General features: G+C 37.6%; 2 protein-coding genes across 16 annotated transcripts in view; one reads left to right on the top strand and one right to left on the bottom strand.

Moving 5' to 3' along the window:
- LOC309656088 (uncharacterized protein) overlaps positions 1–22,522 on the top strand; it is a 75,216-nt gene that overhangs the window by 44,618 nt on the left and 8,076 nt on the right. For 4 of the 8 annotated variants that reach the window (XM_082452264.1, XM_082452267.1, XM_082452266.1 and 1 more), the window contains exons 3-4: positions 5,978–6,155; positions 18,624–18,797. The gene's annotated coding sequence lies outside the window, so the exon portion shown is untranslated. Of the gene's footprint in view, positions 1–5,977; positions 6,156–6,986; positions 8,277–18,623; positions 18,798–22,522 lie in introns of those variants that run through there. The other 4 variants (XM_082452271.1, XM_082452265.1, XM_082452270.1 and 1 more) reach the window with 3 other exon arrangements.
- HEATR5A (HEAT repeat containing 5A) overlaps positions 7,060–22,522 on the bottom strand; it is a 127,616-nt gene continuing 112,153 nt past the window's right edge. For 6 of the 8 annotated variants that reach the window (XM_082452022.1, XM_082452021.1, XM_082452025.1 and 3 more), the window contains 8 exons: positions 21,890–22,138; positions 20,246–20,373; positions 18,634–18,781; positions 17,504–17,776; positions 15,679–15,903; positions 10,202–10,356; positions 8,852–9,065; positions 7,060–8,562 (listed from right to left, as the gene is read on the bottom strand). In XM_082452022.1, the coding sequence (XP_082308148.1) occupies positions 8,255–8,562; positions 8,852–9,065; positions 10,202–10,356; positions 15,679–15,903; positions 17,504–17,776; positions 18,634–18,781; positions 20,246–20,373; positions 21,890–22,138 (1,700 nt within the window). In that variant the 3' untranslated portion in view covers positions 7,060–8,254. The remainder of the gene's footprint in view (positions 8,563–8,851; positions 9,066–10,201; positions 10,357–15,678; positions 15,904–17,503; positions 17,777–18,633; positions 18,782–20,245; positions 20,374–21,889; positions 22,139–22,522) is intronic. The other 2 variants (XM_082452024.1, XM_082452026.1) reach the window with 1 other exon arrangement.

Here is a 22,522-nt window from a genome sequence, read left to right as displayed (position 1 = left end):
AGTTTTTCAGACTTTCCTTGTTTTTGATGACCTTGATGGTTTTGGAAAGTACTGGCCAAGTGTTTCATAGAATACTCTTCAATTTGGATTTGTCTGATGTTTTTCTCATAATTAGACTGGGGTTATGGGTTTTTGGAAAGAAGACCACAGAGGTAAAGTGCCATTCTCATCATATCATATCAAGGGGACATACTATCAACATGACTTATCATTGTTGATGTTAATCTTGATCACCTGGCTGAGGTAGTGTTTTAAGATTTCTCCAGTGTAAAGTTATTCTTTTTTCCTCCCCCCCTTTTTTAAAATATTCTAAATTTATTTATTATTTTAATTATTATTTTTTGTCTGTGTTGGGTTTTCATTGCTGCATGTGGACTTTTCTCTAGTTGTGGCGAGCGGGGCTACTCCTTGTTGTGGTGCGTGCGCTTCTCATTGTGGTGGCTTCTCTTGTTGCGGAGCACGGGCTCTAGGTGCGCGGGCTCAGTAGTTGTGGTGCACGGGCTTCTCATTGCAGTGGCTTCTCTTGTTGTAGAGCATGGGCTCTAGGCGTGTGGGCTTCAGTAGTCGTGGCTCGTAGGCTCTAGAGTGCAGGCTCAGTAGTTGTGGCGCATGGGCTTAGCTGCCCCGTGGCATGTGGAATCTTCCCGGACCAGGGCTCAAACCCTTGTCCCCTGCATTGGCAGGTGGATTCTTAACCACTGAACCACCAGGGAAATCCTCCCCCTTTTTTAGAAAGGAAATTACTATGTGCAACCCACACTTGAGGGGTGGGGAGTTAGGTTTCACATAAATTATTTGGAATTCTTCTACATGGGAGATTTGTCTATTTTCCACCATTTATTTATTCAATAATTTATATTAGGATAGACTCATGGACATTTATTTTATACTTTTACATGTTCCCATTGTTGATTTTTTTTATTTTTAATTTTGTTATTAAAACCACTGCGCCACCAGGGAAGCCCACTAACTCGTTTTTTAAAACTTGAGATATAAATCGGTGTGAGTTCTCTAGGGCTGCCATTACAAAGTACCACAATCTCGTTTTAAACAACAGAAGCTTATTCTCTCATAGTTCTGAAAGCTAAAACCCCAAATCAAGGTGTTGACAGGTCATGTTCCCTCCAAAGCCTCTAGGGAGGATTTGCTCCTCCAGCTTCTGGTAGGCCGAGGCATTTCTCGGCTGTGGCAGCATAATCTCAGTCTCTGCCTCCATCTTCACATGTCTGTCTTCTCTGTGTGTGTGTGTGTCTCCTTGTCTTCCAATGGCATTCTCCTCTTCTTAACAAGGACACTAGTCAAATTGGATTAAGGTCCCACCCCACTCCAATATGACTTCATTGTAACTATTTACATTTGTAATGACCCTATTTTCAAATAAGGTCACATTCTGAGGTACTAGGGCTTAAGACATCTATTTGGGAGACATAATTCAACCCATAACAAATTCACATACCACAGAATTCATCTGTTTTTTTTTTTTAATTGTTTTTTTTATTTATTTATTTTGTTTATTCCTTTTTTTTTGGCTGCATTGGGTCTTCGTTGCTGCGCGTGGGCTTTCTCAAGTTGAGGTGAGCGGGGGCTACTCTTCATTGCGGTATGTGGGCTTCTCACTGCGGTGGATTCTCTTGTTGCGGAGCATGGGCTCTAGGCACACGGGCTTCAGTAGTTGTGGCTCGCGGGCTCTAGAGTGCAGCCTCAGTAGTTGTGGCGCACTGGCTTAAGTGCTCCGCGGCATGTGGGATCTTCCCGGACCAGGGCTCGAACCTGTGTCCCCTGCATTGGCAGGCAGATCCTTAACCACTGCACCACCCGGGAAGCCCAGAATTCATCCTTTTAAAGTGTACTATTCTGTGGTTTTTACTATATTCACATGGTTATGCAACCAACACCACTATCTAATTCCAGAACCTTTTCCACATTCCAAAAAGAAACCCCATACCCATTAGCAGTCACCTTCCCCTCCAGTCTTCCCCAGCTCCTGACAACCAGTAATCTGCTTTGTTTATATGGATTTGCCTATTCATAAATATTTCATATCAATGGACATTTCATAAAATGGAACCATATAACAAGAAGCATTTTATGTCTAGCTTATTTCACTTAGCATACTGTCTTTAAGGTTCACCCACATTGTATCATGTATCGGTACTTCATTCCTTTTATGGCTGAAGAATATTCCATTGAGTGGATATACCAATTTTGTTTATATATTCATGAGTTGATGGGCACTTGGGTTGTTCCCACTTTTTGGCTATTATCAATAATTCTGCTGTGAATATTCATGTACAAGTTTTTGCATGACTGTTTTTAATTCTTTCATACCTAGGAGTGGAATTGGTGGATCATATTGTTAATTATGTATAATTTTTTGAGAAACTGTCACTGTTTCCAAAGCAACTGCACTAAATTCTCAGCAGCAATGTAAGAAAGTTCTAATTTCTACACATCCTCCCCAACACTTTTTTTTTCTTTTTAAAAATTATTTATTTATTTATTTATTTTTGGCCGAGTTGGGTCTTTGTTGCTGGGCGCAGGCTTTCTCTAGTTGCGGTGAGCAGGGTCTTCTCTTCATTGCAGTGCGCGGGCTTCTCATTGCGGTGGCTTATCTTGTTGCGGAGCACCAGCTCTAGGCGTGCAGGCTTCAGTCGTTGTGGCTCGCGGGCTCTAGAGCACAGGCTCAGTAGTTGTGGCGCACGGGCTCTAGAGCTCAGACTCAGTAGTTGTGGTGCACGGGCTTAGTTGCTCTGCGGCATGTGGGATCTTCCAGGACCAGGGCTCAAACCCGTGTCCCCTGCATTGGCAGGAGGATTCTTAACCACTGCGCCACCAGGGAAGCCCCCAACACTTGTTATTGTCTTTTTGATCACAGCCATCCTAGTGGAAATGAGCTGGTATCTCATTGTGGTTTTGCATTTCCCGCATGAATGAGGATACTGAGCATCTTTTCATGTGTATTAGCCATTTGTATATCTTCTTTGGAGAAATGTCTGTTTTAACTCTTTGCCCATTTTAAAATTGAGTTGTCTTTTTGTTGTTGAGTTTTGAGAGTTCTTTATATATGCTGGATATTCTCTCTCTCTATATATATTTAGATATGATTTGCAAATTTTTTCTCCCATTCTTTGGGTTGTCTTTTCACTTTCTTATAATGTTGTTGTTGTTTTAATATTTATTTATTTATTTTGGCTGCATCGGGTCTTAGTTGCGGCACGCAGGATCTTCATTGCAGCATGCAGACTTCTTAGTTGTGTCATGCATGCGGGATTTAGTTCCCCGACCAGGGATCGAACCCAGGCCCCCTGCATTGGGAACGCAGAGTCTTACCCACTGGACCACCAGGGAAGTTCCATCTTTTCACTTTCTTGATGGTGTCCTTTGAAGCATAAAAGTTCTTAATTTTGATGAAGTCCAATTTATCTTTGGACTTCAAAGATAAAGCCACTTGTGCTTTAGGTGTCATATGTAAGAAACCACTGACAAGTAGGCACTTTAAAATCATTATAGAAAAGATGATTTTGAAACTCACATAATGAGACATGCTAGACAGGTTTTCAAGGAAAAGCATGGAAACCCCAACCTTTTAAAATAGAATGAACTGTTCTAAATGGTTTAGGCATGTGTTTGCCCAGAGACAGACAGTAGGTGATTTCTGGAAGTTCCAGTACTATGTTAAGAATATAATTCAAACAACTAAAGAAACATTTTCATATTGTAGAAAATTCTACAAAAATTTTTATACAACATTGAGAAATCAGAATGGTCACATTATTACTGAAGAGAGAAAGCATTTGCAATGAAAACTATAGCAAATGGCAGAGTCACAATACAGCTGACTGGGGAATAGGAAGTACATGTTCTAACCATTTCTCATCTGATATTGACTCACAAGAGTGTGTTGACTGCTGAAACAAAAGCATTTCCATAATTTAGCAAATCTGTTTTTAAGCTTTTGTGTTTAAACGAAGGCCTAGATGATGTGTTTCTAGTATCTGACACTACTAGGGAGGAAAAGGTAGGAGAAAACAAGTTACCCTGGCAATCCAGGGAGCAGTGAGTACTCTTCCAGCATTTGATTGCAAACTACAAGGTCCAAATCTTTGTTAAGATTAGAAACAAGTAACTAACAGAGAAATATTGGGACTTACAGGCTCGTTGTTCACCAGAGAGCATCAGTTTTGGTTGCATATGAATGTTTTTTTTTTTCCTGAGGACACTTGTACTACCTCCAATAACAACACTAACAAAACTGCTTTTGCTGTGTCATTGGCATACTTTAAATTGCTTTAAAAAATATCTCACTTGTTTTGTTCTTTCTTGGAATGTTTTATTTTATAAAGCAGTCCACTACTGCTGATAAGTGTGTGTATATGCATATATATGTGTGTGTGTGTGTGTGTGTGTATATATTATATATATATATATATTTTTTTGGCGTATGAAGTTTTTTTGCATCTAGATTTTTTTTCAGAGAAAAGTATTAAATTTTGATCCCATTAAGCAAAACATTGTCAACATTAGTTTTTCATTGGTAGCAATGACGTCTTAAATTTTCTTAAAAAAATAGAATCCTTTAAAAAAATAAGTACTTTCTGAAATACTTTGTCAGAGAACGATATGTAGACATGTGCTAAGAATGCCTATCAAGTAATCAGAATTTTCTCCAAGTAGTCAGTGGAATCATCATTTTATAATGTCCTAAGTAGAACAGCGCAGGAGTCCTGAGCAAACAGAAAGGCAATTAAAGGAAGCTAGCTCCTTTGAATTTACAGAACCTAGGATTGTATTTGTGGTCTGTACTGGATACATTCCAACTCTATATCACAACACAAAGTTTCCCATTTCCTCAAAGCTAAAAGCCAAGGCATCAGTTAAATAGATTGATAAACAGAAAAGTCAAGATACGCACAGTTCATTAACTGGCTGATGACTGTCAGCCAGCAGTTGAATAACCATATTTCTGATAAATTGAGGTCTTGCAAGGGTTAACAAGTTATTTGTAAAGAGGGAAGTACATTCAATTGATGGAGTAAATGCAATATATGTAATTACCTTGATTCTACAATTATGTTAACAGGACTCTGGAAAGATACATATAGGCAGACTGCTGAAGCTTTAGGACTGTTAGCATAATATAATCATTAAACGGCCAGAAATGATTCAACATTTTAACTATAGTTTTTGGGTAGTATAGACTTTATTTCATATGTTGTTAGTTTTGTATTAACATTATCATAGTTTATTAGCTTGAGGGTTGAATTTCTTCCCTCAAAATGCAAACTAATATCGTAATAAAAAGACAAAGCGAATTCTTCTCTTCAAAACTGTTACAAAAGACTCTTGGGTTATATATTTATTCCGTCAAGTACTCTAAGCCTGTACCATATGATATTCCTTCCACGAAGTCCATCTCAGAAGTGTCAGTTTTCTTCCCTGGGTTCCCATAGCACTATCCTTGTATCTCTTTTATAGCACTTATTTGTATCTTTTACAGTGCCTTAATGTTCCTTTTAGGTGGATGGTGAAGTTTGATTTATAGAAGTAGAAATTTTGCTTCGGATGCTCTATTTATAGAAATCTGGTCTTTCCGATGTTACTTTATAAGTCTTTCCACGATAAGCTTTTAAACAGTGGGTTAAATAAAATGAGACTCAACTAGTAGTTTGGGCTGTATTTCTTCCCTTAGAAAAACATAAAGCTCAAGCAAATATTATACCACTCACTTTGTTTCATCCAAGTTGCTCATCAACACATTTACTTTGTAAAGAATTACCAAGTTAAAGTGCAACTGCTTTATAACAACTGGAGACTTGTTAAAATGAAACCGATGTAAAGAATTTTTGATGTGTTTTACGGTCTTAACTATTCACCTTTAAACAAATCAGAACTTATATGAACAACTAATCATGTAATCATTATTCCCATTGCAATTGTAGACGTCACAAATTTTTCCCACTTTTTCCTGTTGTATTAGCCAGAAAACTTTTGGTGGCAATTTGGAGAAATATTAAATGAAAATATCTTCAACTAGGAGTGAAGAAAGCTCTGGAGGGAACGTGGAACAGTGAAAGAAGAGAAAAGCTTTACCTTGATAGAATCAGGACCACCAACGGACCTTTTCTGTCTCTAGCTTGGAACCTGGGATCAGAAAGGTGGGTTCAAGTCTCAGCCGTTAAGCCTTAATTTCTGTATCAGTAAGAAAATCTTTACTAATTCAATATTGTATTAAACAAGATGATACATTAAAAAAAGCCTATAGAATTGTGCCCAACTCAAAGTTCCTAATTCCATGACACTGGACATATTTTTTCATAACTATTGATATTCATATAGCACCTTTAATCCAGACAATTCAGGATACCAGGTCACTAAATGACGAGCAGAAATTTTAATGTTTAAGAACAAACTAAATGAAACAAAACACAAAACAATACAAAAGAAACAAAAAAAATCAAAAAACTATATCCTGAGAATATCCCAGTCCAGCATTTGCCTTGGCAAAGAAATAAATTTCTGAGCTCAAATTCACCCTACACCAGTGCAGTTCAACAGTTTTTTAAGTGTCTAGTTGATGCCACACAGGCAGTTACAGAAGACAAAATTTCTCCCTTTGAGACACAGTCTAAAAGGGAGATATTAAAATGCAATGTGATGTTCAATGCATAGAAGAATATATAAAGTACTGCAGGAACACAGATGAAGAAGCAGTTACATTTGCTTGGTTTGAGAGGAGGGTAAGAAGCGTTAAGGAGTTATCAAGGGGAAGTGACATTTAAACCAGGCCTAAAAGGACTGGGAGTCAGCCAGATAGAACAAGGGAGAGAAGGGCGTTCAGGTGAAGGAAACAATAATGAGTATACAGTCAAATTCACAGAGATAATTAGGAAGACAAAGAATGCAAACCATTGCAAAGAATGTTCCAAAGAAAGGGCTCCTCTCAGAAAAAAGGCTAAGTTTCAGAGAAAATATTATTTGCTCCACAGAAATGATTTTCTGGACTCTGTGAGACTAACCAGCCATCTTTTGTGAGTAAAATAATTTCAAATACAAGAATGATAAAGAAAATTAGCTTTATTTATGTAAATTAGAAAAATTGATTGTAGTGTTAGAATTTGTCAAATGTTTTCATTCTGAACGATTTACAAGTGTATTTATATACAAACATAATAAAATAGAGTACCATCACATTGCTTTTGCTTGACTCCAAGTGTCTCTCCATTCTGAACATGCCCCTCTCACTTCGGGTTTTAATTTTTAACAGGGAAATGCTTTGTTTTGACACAGTGCGTGATTCACATAGTATAACACTGAAGTGGAAGGAGAGTCAATGACCATCAACAATTAAAAATAATTATCCTTCAACCAATATGACTTTATCATTAGATTTTTTTCTATATTAAAATGTTTCATGTTAAAAAACATACTTGTATTCATTGAGGATCTAAATTTGTTGTACTAAATCTGACATTTATATAAACCCATAGTTAATTTAAATATAGATATGAATCTATATTAAACTCATTGGTATGAATGTTTGCCATAAATGAAAATGAAGAAAATTATTAGGAACAGAGGTAAAAGAAAATCCATGTGAGAAACTGAAGTGGAAATGCCCTATTCTATTTAAAATGACTAAAATTTCAATTTTCTGAACTCAATACATATAAAACCAATAGATGGTAAAAAGCCATGATATTTATAGACACCAAATCTTAAGTCACACTGTAGGGCCGTAATTAATTTGTACTATTACATATTTTAGATAATTCTAAACCAAGTTTCCTAAATAGCTTTCCAATCATTTATGTTGTTTGAGAAATCCAAGAAAGTCTAATACAATTATTGAATAAGGCCGAATTTTAAATTGGCAATCGAGATACAATATAAATGCAGATAATTTATATTAGAGTCAAATTTATATCTGTCATAGTACTATGTGTGTATGGACTATTAGAAGAAATAAATTTTGTTTTTAAAGCAGTGGTTGGTTTTCTAAGTTTAGTTCTTTAGCACTTTATTGAAATTCCTGGCAAGAATTCTGACAGAGCTCTGTGATTTTATTATATGAAAGAAAGAAAAAAAAAAACCCACAAAAAATGTTGTTTGCTGTGACTTTTCAAAGCTATTTAAGTTAAAACAAACAGCCTCCAAGTGCACTTGTGTCTAAAATGCCACTTTTGCCCCCAAAGTGAGAGAAATGATCAAGTATTGTGTTAAGGTGCTTACTATTCAAAAAAAAAAAAGAAAGAAATCAGAGGAAGTTGGTCTTTAATTGAATGCTTGAATTCTTTCCAGAGTTCTTAGTATGTTTAGATGTTGGTATCTTGAGTTTGACACTTTCTTGATTGCCCTTTATAGCAGCTTCAAGGCGGGCTTTCAAGGCTGGAGAAGAAGCCATTACACTTTTAAAAACTGATGAATACTGAGGCCCAATCTGCATGAGATTTTGCAAAGCAAAGTCATGCAGATTTCTCATTATGGAAGTTGCTGATCCCAGAGCATTCTCATCCAAAAGGAAGGAAATGAGGATGGGCAGAAGACAGGCCACCAGCTGAGAGCCTGGAAAGTAAACAAATGATGTAAGCCCCAGGTTCAGGGATGTAAATGTTTCTTATACACTTGATCTGGACATATTTCCCCCACTTGAAGGGGAACAGTTCTTCCAATCTCTTCTCCCAAATTAATACAAAACAATATCAATGCTTGGGATTAACATAAACACCTGCCTTTCCACGAGTGTGAAAATATAATGTTAAGTGACTAATGGGATGTGTTACATTTTAAATAACGTTAAATTTCTGATTTTGGACAGACTCTGATTTAGCGTGCATTTAGTGCTAGCACTTACGATGCTGTTCATCAGCAATGGCGACCAGTGCTTCCAAGACCTTTATGCCTTCTTGAAAGATCTGAAGCTCAGTAGTGTCTTCAGGTTTTCTTTTGTCTATTTCCTGCAGTTTTTCCACGATAGAGGCTACTAAAGAGTAAATGTACGGGTAGGAAACAGCTGGATTCGGATACTGAAAAATGGAAAGTAGGAGCTGATAGGTCTTGATTTGTACCTAACCAGAAAAAAGACAAAAATAGTATAAACTGTAAATATAAATTTACATTTATATTAAAATGTAAGTTTTAATGTAAATTTTTAAAGTAAATTTAAAAATGTAAATGAAAAAAAATTTAAAGCCTCCCATCCCACACTTAAATTTATTTTATTTCTAATTTATCTTTAATTTTGGAAGTCCAAGCACTAACAGGTATTCAAACTTGCATGCTAACAGTGGTTGTGACAGCTTGGAATGGGAATAAAGTGGTTAATTTTTCTTCTTTTGACTAGTTCCCATTTTCCCCCTCATTTGTCTCTCTATAATGTAAAAAATCAAACGAACACACAAACTTGAAAAATATTTTGGAGATTTTGGAAAATGTTTTAGATGAAAATCACATATATTTGATGCTATGAAGGTTTTAAGGCACCATGTCTGGACCATATTAATTATGTGTTATCACATACTGGAGGCACCACTTTGAGACTGCTACATAAAGCTCCTGTTAGGCTAGAGGAAACAAACAGGACAGAAGAACAAAAGGAGATGACTATACATCAAATATATAAACCATCCTTTATTCAATTCATTGTGATATTTGAATGATTATTTTTTTCTGAGAGAAAATCTGGTTCCTAAATTTTAGGAGTCTATTTGTGATCATATGCTACAAACTTATTTTGTACCACATAACAGCATAGGAAATCAATTTAGCAAATAAAAGGGCCAGAAAGGAATGGGATTAATTTGTATGTGCTGTTTTTGAAATAAGTCCCATTATTTTACAGTCATATACTGAAGGCACATGCTAGAGTCTTCCTTTCCTTTTTTTTTTGAAAGGAAATCCACTGAAGTTCTAGGGATATATCAATTTTAAGATGCCCCTGTTTCAAATTTAGTTTTTTTTTTTTTATTTTTTAAAAAACATTTTCTTTATCTTTCTCCAACTAACTACATTCCATCCTCAGGGCCAAAAAACAAGACCATTATTATTTGACTTTGTCAACCCAAGAACATGAATTAATCCAAACCTAAAAATAAAAAATTTCAGTCTGGTACTTTCTGTTGGAATCAACAAAATCATAAGGAAAAGTTTTGCAAAAGCCTAAACATGTTCCTATTACAAACATCTGTCTTCTATAGACACTTACCATAGGATCTTTTATCTCAAGAGTAGCCTTAAATTTCTCAATACAGCGCTTCTGAAGGCATGGGATCGTAGTTACTTCTGGACTGGTAGACAAAGTAAATACTGTGACAGCAGTAAGCAGACTGACTTCATCAAGTTCTTGGCGTGTTCCAGCTACTAAAAAGACATAATCTATGAGAAACAGATCCCAACACTTGTCATATTTACTGTTTTATACAGCTGTGAAGCTGTCTCTAGTTTGGTAGTAATTTCTTTTGCGTACCTAAAGATTACAGACAGTAATACTGACTGACTGACTAAGAATCCTGGCAGATGCTGTAGCTTTAAACTATGCATTTTAAGTAATTCTAGAGTCAAGAATTACCAAAGAAATTATAATCTTCACAAGTAAAGACATCAGTAAATACTTATATACATTTACTAGGAATATGCATTAACTAGTTGTGTGACCTTGGATATTTAACCCCATCTTCAGTTTTCTCATCTGTAAAATGAATGTAACAGTACTTAAATTTATAAGGTTATGAGGATTAAATGAGTTAATCCTCGCAAAGCATTCAGAATAGCATGTTGCACATAATGCTCAATATAAATTAGCTATTATATTATTATTTTTATTGTGGAGAAATACAGAAATGCTTGGACAGTTGTTTTTTCTTTGTTAAGTTTAAAGTATTCATATTTTGATAATACACGTGTCAAGCGAAAATAACTTAGCACTTTGTTTGCTACATATACCATTTCTTAACAGTACAGAAAAATTTGAAAATATCTGTGTGCGCCACAATCATTTAAAGGAATTTTCTACTGGATGTAATTTACTTCATTTCCCTAAGTCATACTCTCATTGAATAATTTTAATGAACCTGTTGTGGAAAATCAATGTTATTTGAAAAGGAAAAGGTGTGGCAAATTCAACTCATTAAATTGTGTAAGAATGGATTGCTACTTATGAAAAAAATTACATATATATGTAGAAGGTTTGGTAACATTCACTCATCAAATACTTAAGAAACATTTTCTATGTGCCAGCACTCTTTTTGGCACTGAGAATACAATTTACAGAGAAGATACAGAATATACCAAGAAGTAAATAAAGGATTTCAGCTAGTCACAAGGTCTATGAATATAAAAAAATATATTAAGAGATAATAGAAAGCAACCCAGGAGTTGCTACATTGGGCAGTCAGAGAAAGGTTGGAGGAAATTAGTGTTTGAGCTGACACCTGAGACACAGCAGCAATGACAGCAAAATACTATGGATGGGTAGGATTTATTTTATAAAAATAATTTGAATAATTCTGAGGTAAAATAGGTGCATGGTTAACATTTAGAATTATGACAGTATTATTATAAGCACTTTATATTTAATCCTCATTAACATCACAAGGTAGGTACACTTATTTCCCCCATTTTATGGATGAGAAACTGAGGAACGGAAATTCAGTTATTTGCCCAAATCACACAGTTAGTAAGGCATTCAGTTTGATTCCAGAAAGCATACTGTTAACCATGATGCCATAGTGCTTCACATACAGCCAAGTTAGTCATTTATAGCAACTTGAAACTACAACAGCTAGTCTGTTCAGCAAAAATGTCTTTTTGTTCTCCGTAAGATAAAGCTCTCCTGGGTTCCTCTTCCCATTTCTTCTAAAATTCCCTTATTCTCCCAGCCCTGCCCAAATTCCCTTTTACCTACAATAGATGCAAGGTTCCCTTAGCATTAAGCCCCATGGAGAGGCCTGTGTGGTAAGGAACTGAGGCCTCCTGCTAACTAACAGCCAGTGAGAGACTGAGGCCTCTTAGCGACAGCCATGAGCGAGTCCCCTTGGAAATGGGGTCTTTAGCTGTGACCCTGGCCAACATCTTGACAGTAACCTCATGAGAGACCCCAAGACAGAACCACCCAGCTATGCTGCTCCCCAATTCCTGACCCTCAAAAACTGTCAGGTAACAAATGTTTGTTGTTTGACGTCACTAAGTTTTGGAGCAATTTGTTATGTAGCAAATGTTTCCCCTATCATGATCAGCTCCTTCCCTAATTCTTCTCAGTAGCTGGTCCAAATCCTCAACGCCCTAACCTCATTCTCTGACAGACAACAGAAAACCATCTCTCTGTGTGTGTGTGTGTGTGTGTCTCTGGTGTGTGTGTGTGTGATGAAAGAGGCAAGCTCATCATAACTCAACCTAACAACTTACGCCTATTACTTTCCATCCTTACCTCCTTTTCCTCCCTCACACTGGCAGAGGTTCATCCTTCTAAATGTGCTGTGAATTTTTTTCCTTTCTGCCTAGAAAAGGGATGCTGCTTCCCTCCCTAATAGTTCCAACTCCAACCCCATTTCCACCTTTTTTTTTCCCCATAAGCATGAACTCATACTAGAGCCTCATCTAAAAAAAAAAGAAAACTCCTTGACCCTGTATCTTCCTTCAGCTTTCTCGTCTCCCTGTCGAGTGGAGCCTGTACTTGATCCTTCCCCTCCCTTACTCCTCCGTCGTACCTCAACGCTGTGAGCGTGATCTCCACAGTGTATTTTGCACTGCTGACCACTCTCGAGTCGTTAAAACTCTCTTTTCTTTAGCTTCTGTTTCTGCATTACATTCGGAATCTCCTCCCATCTTGTTGCATAAACCCAAGTTAGGTGATCTCAACCACCCCACTGACAACTCCCAAACACATGCAGTCTAAAACCATCTCTAGCCAGACTTTCTTGAAGCCCAGACGGCTTCATATTTCATCCCACTTGATTATCCTGCAGGCATTTCAAAATAAACTCACTATCTTCCCCTGAAAACCCTCACTTTGGTATTTCTGTTAAGGGCACCATGAACGCTCAACTCACCTTACCCCTTTCAACTCCTAAACCAAACTATCAGTAAATTCTGTTAATACTTGCTTAACATTTTGGTTTTCATTATTTCATTCCTTGTTATCGTTACTGCTACTATCTTGTCTCCAACAGTCTTGCTTTTTTCTCTATACTGCTGCCAGTGAGTCTTTAGAAATGCAAATCCCATCACTTTACTCCTGTTTTAAGAACACATGCCTATTAAAGGCAGCCCAAATTACCAATCATGCCAAACCTTCCATCATCTGGCCCCACTCACCATCCAACTTCCATCTCTTTACTAATCACCGTTCACCACCCTCTTACTCTTTCCCCTCAAACCCGCATTCTCTTGTTGCCCTACTTGTCATCCCCAAATGTACCATGCTATTTAGGTCTCCTGGTCTTAGATCAAAATGTTGCGCGAGAATCCTTTTACTATGATGTCCATGTGGAGAATGGAGAATGCTTTCTAATCCTTTAAGAAACAGACTGTTTTGAGAAGACTCTTGGGGTAGCTACAGAGGTGTACCATTGAGCTCCCCTTCGTGAGGGCAGGTGCTGCCCAGCTGTGAGGCATGTGGTCAGCTGTTAGCTCCTCAGGGTTGGCCTCAGCCCCCGAGTTTGCTTGACTGAGATCACAGTCTTCAGGGGGCAGCCACATCTGACGGAGTGTAGACACTGTTGTCCTATGGGAGGCACTGACAGGCAATATTCAGAGCCGCCCAGCAGGCGTGCTGAGCTTTGCTGGATGCTCGGATTGCAGCTTGGCTTCTTTTGCCCAAGACTGCTTTCCCCATTCCCTTCACAGATGTTGTTCCTTAATAAGCCTCTTGCTCCCCAAACTCCATCTCAGCATGAGCTTCCAGAGAACCCTACTGTGACACTCTGCCTGATTCACTCAAACAGAGCTGACTACTCTAACTTTTTGCCAGTTGTCTTTTTTTTTTAAGGTTTTTTTTTTTGATGTGGACCAATTTTAAAGTCTTTATTGAATTTGTTACAATATTGCTTCTGTTTTATGTTTTGGTTTTTTGGCCACGAGGCATGTGGGATCTTAGCTTCCCGACCAGGGATCCAACCCATACCCCCTGCACTGGAAAGCGAAGTCTTAACCACTGGACTGCCAGGGAAGTCCCTATCTCCTTTTTTTAATACTAGAAAGGCAGTGATAAATAAGACATTACTGTTGCCTTCAAGGAGCTCCTATGGTATTAATCATACCTTATGGCACTAGCCTCCCCTAGACTCCCAACTTTGGGCACGAAGTGGGTGGTCAATAAATGATGAATTCAACTGAAACCTTTTTACCATACAAAACAGAATATGGTGAATTGTGACACTGATAAACAGAACAAAGAAGGCAGGGATAGGGACTTCCCTGGTGGTCCAGTGGTTAAGAATCCACCTCCCATGCAGGGGATGTGGGTTCGATCCCTGGTCGGGGAACTAAGATCCCACATGCCACGGAGCAACTAAGCCTGCACGCTGTAGAGCCCGTGAGCCACGACTAGAGAGCCCTGCACACTGCAACTACTGAGCCCACACGCTCTGGAGCCTGTGCACCACAATTAGAGGGAAACCCACACGCTGCAACAAAAGACCCCGTGTGCCACAACTAAGACCTGACACAGCCAAATAAATAAATAAATATATTTTTTTAAAAAGGCAATAATTTATAATATGTCTAAACACTTTTTACAATTACCATGACATAATGTTGAAAATAAGACCTACTCAACAATAACAAAGGGGAAAACTAAGTTTAATGGATACTGAACATAATACTAGCTATCATTTATAGATATATGCCAGGTAAAAAGCGAGATGCTTTTCACGTATTATGTTATTGCTCTAACAGTCTCCTGCAACACAATCTCATTTTGTTAATGAGAAAACTAAGGCTCAGAGAAGTTGGATAACTTGTCTAGTCACTTAGCTAGTAGGTGCTGGAGGGACAGATCAGTCTTGTATTATATTTATAATGTATACCTTATGCAGTTTTCAGTACATTGTGCATATTAAAAAAGTTCTGTCAGCTAGACATGGATGATACTGTATTTTATTTTTTTTTAAATTATTATTATTATTATTATTTTTTTTTATGGCTGTGTTGGGTCTTCGTTTCTGTGCGAGGGCTTTCTCCAGTTGCAGAGAGCGGGGGCCACTCTTCATCGCGGTGCGCAGGCCTCTCACTGCCGCGGCCTCTCTTGTTGCGGAGCACAGGCTCCAGACGTGCAGGCTCAGTGGTTGTGGCTCACGGGCCCTGTCGCTCCGCGACATGTGGGATCCTCCCAGACCAGGGTTCGAACCCGTGTCCCCTGCATTGGCAGGCGGATTCTCAACCACTGCGCCACCAGGGAAGCCCGATACTGTATTTTAAAATTAACATACTATTACATCTGAAGGTCTCTCACTGTCAACATACAGGCTGCCAGTAATTTAATTGCATTAACGTTAAAGATACTAAAATGAGACCATAGATATTTTCTATCTATGATACATATCCTCTAAACAAGTATGTAGTGAACTGTGGTCTCCTTTAGGTGAGACTGACAAACATGATCAAGTAAATAGCTTATTCTCAAAAAACTGTCCCTCTTGCTTTTTAAAACAAACTGAACAACTGCTTCCAAAGAGCCTAAATTACCTGGATCCCAACAGTCAAGAACTGTTGTTAAAGCACTTCGGAGAAGGTCAGTCCAAGCAGTATGGCTCTTTTCTGCTCGGGCCATGGGAGAAGATAATATTCCTTTCAGAGCCTGCAGGGAAGCTGCAACTGTTGAAGATAGCTGGCCCCCAGGTAACTTCACAGCAGTTTCTCTGAGGACTCCAATTGTGAGGTACAGTATAGTAGGGAGGATTGAGATGCTTCCTGTAATGTTTTTAAAAAACACTATTTCAGTCTATATACAGTTCCTCAAAGGAAATCACCAAATGAGTTAGATAATGTCAAAGATTTCTAGCTTTTAAGATTATTCTCCATTAGGGATTATAACTGTTAAGATAATTTAAATAACTTTAAGATTTTAAAGGTTGGATTAAATTTTGGTTATAATTGGAGATGTTATTTAAAGTATATCACAGTACCATTATCCATTGCTGTGTTATTTTGTTTTATTTGGTAGTTGACAAACATTGAATTTATTTTTACTTTTTAGTGTGGTAAAATATATGTAACAAAAAATTTACCATTTTAATCATTTTGAGTAGTTCAGTGGCATTAAGTACATTCACAATGTTGTGCAACCACTATCACTATCCATTTGGCTTTATTTTATATTAAACCCTTTTGAAGCAATTTGTAGTGAATCACTCAGTACAAAATATTAAAGTTTCCATGGCCACTAAGTAGTTAAAAAGTCACTTTGTTTAAAGTGAAAGGGAAGAGACTAAAGCTAAAATAGTCAATCAGTTTTCCCAGAGGCTATCAATAAAACTCATATCGTATATTTTTGCCCCCAATCCTCTGCTAGTCACTTTTTCTGCTGCTATTGGTATAAGACAGTGTGTGAGAACAAGGAATACAGGTTTAAAAGTCAAACTGAAGCTTAAAGTCATGTTAAAAATAAGACAGCATGTAAGTTGGTCAAGACACATCTAAGCAGAAATATGCTGACCAATTAAGAAGTATCTATTAAATACTGAGTCCCTATTATGTACTAGAGGGTACAGAATTTCACTGGAAACAAGACATATGTCTGTATATATATTTAGCTTCTCTTTCTATAATAATCAATTACATATACCTCTATATGACACGTAAAAACTACATATCTACATATGGAAGCTACACACACACACACACACACACACACAAAACAAACCAAAAAAAAGAAAAAGAAAAACAAAACAAAACTCAACATGAGCCAGAGTTTTTAGGGAAGCCTTCACAGATGAGGACAGGGCTGGAGTTGAACTTGAAAGGAAGGCAAAATTTTACAAAGGAGAGAAGGGGTGGGGTCATTTCAGATCAAGTAACACCATTGACAGTAGTACAGAACAGGGATATGCATGAAGCCTCCTGGGTTTAAGGTTCACACAGAAGGAACCAGGAGGCAGATGTACTCTGCAGAGCCTTACACACTATATTAAAAGCATGGAGCTGATTCAAAACAGAACTGGATGTGACGAGAAGCTTCTGCTGTCACTGAGGCAGGGGAAGTCCATTAGATACTGTATACCAAAAAATGCCCAAGAGCTCGTAATTGCCATCGATGGGTTTACAATATTCTCAACCATGGAAGAGACCATCTATGTAGAGTACATGCTGTCTCTATATTTACTTTCACCCTTTTAGTAAAACAGATTACTAGAATGTAATGTTAACCGTAGAGGATTAAAGACCATACGCAAAGCTTTGGGGGTCAGCATTTGTGTAATGAGGAAAAGATAAGCAACCATTACCTCCATTATCTATCAAAACCATTTCTCTCCTTCCAGGTCAAGTAAAGCAATCAAACACCACAACATACCTTCAGGAGAGCACACTGCAGGAAGTTCAGAGAGGATAACTAATGCAGCGGAAACCAACCTACTTCCATCTTCTGACAGCATCTGTGGCTTTGTAGCTTTTACTCCTGGGCTACCTGTCAATTTAGGATTTAGCTCTGGGAGCTGTCTAACTAGAATGCATACACACAATTCCAGTGTTGCAAAGACCAAAGATTTCCCAGGCACAAGTCCTCCTGTGTCCTTTCCCTCTCCAAATTCTGGCAAGGTTTCCTTTTCAGCAGCCCCATCATCAACTAAAAGACAAAAAGAACAATGTTGAATAAATGCTTCAGGTTTGTTTTGCTTCTGGTAGATGGCAATTTAGTTCATTTCTGTTGTAGGTAACAGATTTAAATGGGTTAAGTCTTGGGTCTTAAAGAATGAAAGAGAAAGTTATGGAGGTAAAAGTAGTTGTCTTTATTTGGACTTCTTATTGCAATGGATCAAAAGAAATCCTCGGTGACCTTCTCAGCCTTAAAATATTGTCTGGTTAACTCCTTGCTGTTAAGGTGTGAACCTGATAGCTAGAGCTCCAGCACTGACCTTACCACCTTAATACTGGTAGTGGCTGGACAGAAAGATAGGAACTGAGGTCCCTGATGTCTTTAAGAAGCTGCCATCTCAGCCCAGGACCGTCAACTTCTGGACTTCTTTTAGATAAGAGAATAAGTCCTTGTGTTTAAAATCTACTGTTATATTGGATTTTCTGTTATATGTAGTCAAATGTAATCTTAAGTGATAAACTCACCAATACCAAATTTGACTTGTAAATGAACAATTTAATCACTTTGCAAAACTTAAGTTATTAAAGAATTGTCAGTAGTTCTTTCCATGTACATTGGTAAACACTTAAACGTAGGTACTCAATCAGTATAAAGATTTATTTTCCTTCCAGGGCTGTTAAAATTCTAATTTTCCCAAGGAATAGTAGTTTAGCTACTGACAACATCCAAGCTAACATGTAGAGGCGCATGAGAAGATTTGAAGCCATACCTAGAGATGTTTCATCTGTACTATACACAATAGATTCTCAGAACGACACAGACACATAAGCAGTACTTTAAAAAATAATGATGCCGTGTGATTAATTTGGCATTATAGGAACATTCACCTTCTGCACTTCGTCTTTTCTCCTTCACATGTTCTTGAGCTGCACAGATAACCTGCCTTACCACTTCAAGAGAAGCCAGCTGAATGGAAGGTGACTCTCGGGTCAAAATTACTCGATGTAGTACATTCAACAACTCGATACCCAAGTCCTATCACAGAAAACAGGTGAGACTATATGGAAAATTACATACTTAAAAAAAAAATACCAATGTTAAATGCCATGACAAAATTCAGAGAAAGAGAATATAACAATGGTCCACAAAAAATAAAGGTGTTAGGGCAATAAAGTTATGTAACACTTGCTCCACTTTAAACCAACTCCAGGTTGGTTTTTGTCCAATCTTGTGGGAGATGGCACTATGACAAAAGATCATTTTCACACAGGTCCTAAAGTGGGAAAACAAACAAGGAGATTTCTAAAACAAGATGAAAAATGTGGCTAAAAGTATATAAGGACTGCCATGTAGATTCCTAGATTTAGAAAACTAAGGTTTTCTAGTACTAATAAAGAATGATGGTGAAGTATGACATTAAAAGTGGATAAGTTATTAAGCACAGAATGAATATCTCTCTAAAGAATAAAATACATTGGACAAATACTATTTCATTTTCCCCTTTTCTTTTCTATTGGTTACTCTGGTGGCTTTCTTTCATCTTTGAAAATAATAGTAAAACTGTCATTATGATACTTGTTTTAACATACAGAATAAACAAGCAGAAAAAGTTTAAAATTTATTCAAGTACAATCCAAGTCAGGCAGGAGCCTGATTAATACTTTAAACCTAATAAATGATAGTAGTAATAAGTTAAATAACTGTCTGTATAGAAAAGAAATCATACCATCCATTTTTCTTAATATCCAAGAGTCAATTTAATATACAATTCAATATACTGGTAGTACCTGATGCTAAGGGTGCCTGCCCAATACAGAGTTGCTCTTGGGAAAGCAGTTGAAGGAAGTGCCATTCTTTGTACAGTGATTTTTTTTTTTTTTTTAAACATCTCTATTGGAGTATAATTGCTTTACAATGGTGTGTTAGTTTCTGCTGTATCACAAAGTGAATCAGCTGTGTACAGTGATCTTTTAACCATGGTCACAACTGGGTCTGATATTAGTGTCTGACTCCACCTACAGACTAGCCAGTCGTCTCTTAAAAAGACTTGGATAGAGAACTCAGCCAAGAGGAATACTACGTAACTGACAATAACTACGTGAACCAAGAAGAAACTCTCTCAGGGAAATGGGGTATAAGATACAGGTATATACGAAGAGCAGGGTGCACTGAAGCAGAAAGAGACAAAGACAGTGTGATATAGAACCTTCCCATCATTGCAGAAAGTTCACACGAAGAGCTGCTACACGGAGTGGTTGGCTGGTGGCAGCAGAAATAAGCGCGGCAGAAGCAGAGACAGAAAGTGGCAGAAAGAGGCATGACTGCTCCTGGCTCAGCACAGTTGCTGATGCCATTTCAGTTCTGAGGCCTAGCTGTGCAGTTTTTTAGTTTCCTTTTTACTTCTCCGTGTTTACTGCCTATTCACTGTAGTAACCTGGACATGTTTCTGTTCCTGTTCCTTGAAATGTACAGAAGCCAAACAAAAAAACGAGAAATCACCTGATCACTGCCAATTTTAGATCTGGGCCAAGGAACATCTAGAAGGGCCTGTAACGCATGTAAACAAGCAGTAATGCTTTCCATGGTTGCATCTGAACGTAAGGAACACAGAAATTCCACACTGATTCCTGTAGAAAGCAGAAAAAGGGAACGAGGCTTCTTTGAGATTCTTAGTTTATGAAGTTAAATAATTTTCTATTTTGATAAGATATACAAATAAACCTAGCAAAAAGGTAATGCAAATAAACCACAATGAATTTAAGACTAAACAATTAAGTGATAAGGCAATCTCTTAATAGTTTGTTTTTATCAACATGTACACAAATAATAATCTCAATTAGGCTTGCACACTACTGCAAAAATTACAATAAAATTGCACCAGAGAATTTAACATGTAGAGTTTCATAACTTTATTTTGACTAAAATTTATTGAGTGATTACCATGTGTCAGGCATTGCACTTTAAGTATATCATTTCACTCTCACACTGTCTGAGGAAGTAGGTACTATTATTACCACTCCTTTTAAGCACATAGAGCTTAAATAGTTTGCTAAAGGTCCATTATAATGGGGCACACCAAGAATTTGAACTGAGGTAATTGTACTGCACAGCTTATGCCCTGCCAATCTTCATTATATAAAAGTTCATTTTTATCTTTTAAAATTTTTTTATTTTTAAAAAATATTTATTTATTTATTTGGCTGCGCTGGGTCTTCATTGCCTCATGCGGGATCTTCGTTGCAGCATGCAAACTCTTAGTTGCGGCACGTGGGACCTAGTTCCCTGACCGAATTAGGGACCGGACCCAGGCCCCCTGCATTGGGAGCGCCGAGTCTTAGCCAGTGGACCACCAGGGAAGTCCTAAAAGTCTGTTTTTAAAAAGCTCTCATCTCAAGGCAAGCGCAAACAAAATTTTAACATACCTAAGGATATATGAAATCCGGTCATGTTTGGCCTGGTAAGGAATAACAGAAGCTCTATGAACCATAAACCTTACTTAATTTAATCACTTGCCTTTATAACTCTCACATGTCATTTAAATCAATAACTTATTTATAGGTAATGATCTAATAAGTTGTTTCCTCAGAACAAGGTAAGTATGAAAAACATTTATTCTAGAAACTCACTGTATCTAGAAAGATACTTCACTTTAAAAATGAAGTTCCAGGAAAGCCAAAAAATGGGTTAAAGTTCATAAATGTAAAAATCTCACTTATCTTTGACCTTAAATATTTGCTTGCAATTGTGTACCTGTGAGTATACTTTCTTGAACCTTGCAATCCTTGAGAATGGGGAGGGGGACACAACTCAGTATATTGTTATTTTTTATATACTGAGAAATTCAGAACATTTGTAGACCCTACACGGGTCTTTTAAAAAGCATGTGGAAAGAACTAGGCTTCTTTTGCAAATTTTACATACATTCAACTCGATGCTAAAGCCAGCCTGTAATGGCATTCTAGACTTAATATAATGAAATTTTCAATTTTATAAGATGTATACAAGCTTACTCACTTGTATACATCAAGGCTATCACTAATGCCTAATAAAGAATGAAGTAATAGCCACCAAGAGCTGATAGGCAGGGGGCACAATTCAAGAAAAACTCTGTAGTGTCAGAAACTAGTAAGGTCTTTTACTGACCTAAAATAAGATGGAATCTCTCAGTGTAGACATCCTCAGGCGACTTTACTGGAGCCCCAGATGATGACCCCTGACACATGGAAGTTGGTGTTACAGGCCTTGAGAGATTAGGTGCTCCCTCATCTGGGTCAGCAACAACAAAGCCTGTGCTTGTAAGCCACAGTGCTGTAGCATGGAGGATAAACGCCCAGGAGTTGTAATAATGCGATTTTGCATTTTCACTAGTCTCTGCTGTGTAGAAAGCACCACCTACAAAAAAGGGAAAGCAAACAGTTTCAGGAGGAATAAACGAAGAGATTAGCTCACACTACATTTTCCGTTTTATCTGTTACAAGATATAGACCATTTCCATCATCCCAAAAGTTCCTTTGTGACCCTTTCCAGTCAGTCCCCTACACCTCAAGGGCAACTACTTTTTTTTTTTTTAATTTATCTATTTATTTATTTATTATTATTATTATTTTTTGGCTGCGTTGGGTCTTCATTGCTGCGCGCGGGGTTTCTCTAATTGCGGCGAGCGGGGGCTACCCTTCATTGCGGTGTGTGGGCTTCTCATTGCCGTGGATTCTCTTGCTGCAGAGCATGGGCTCTAGGCACACGGGCTTCAGTAGTTGTGGCACGAGGGCTCAGCAG

Source organism: Balaenoptera physalus (assembly GCF_965194825.1).
Source record: "Balaenoptera physalus genome assembly, chromosome: 2".
Classification (NCBI taxonomy): domain Eukaryota; kingdom Metazoa; phylum Chordata; class Mammalia; order Artiodactyla; family Balaenopteridae; genus Balaenoptera; species Balaenoptera physalus.
Note: the sequence above shows the minus strand (reverse complement) of the source record. Positions and strands in the feature narration are given on the sequence as shown.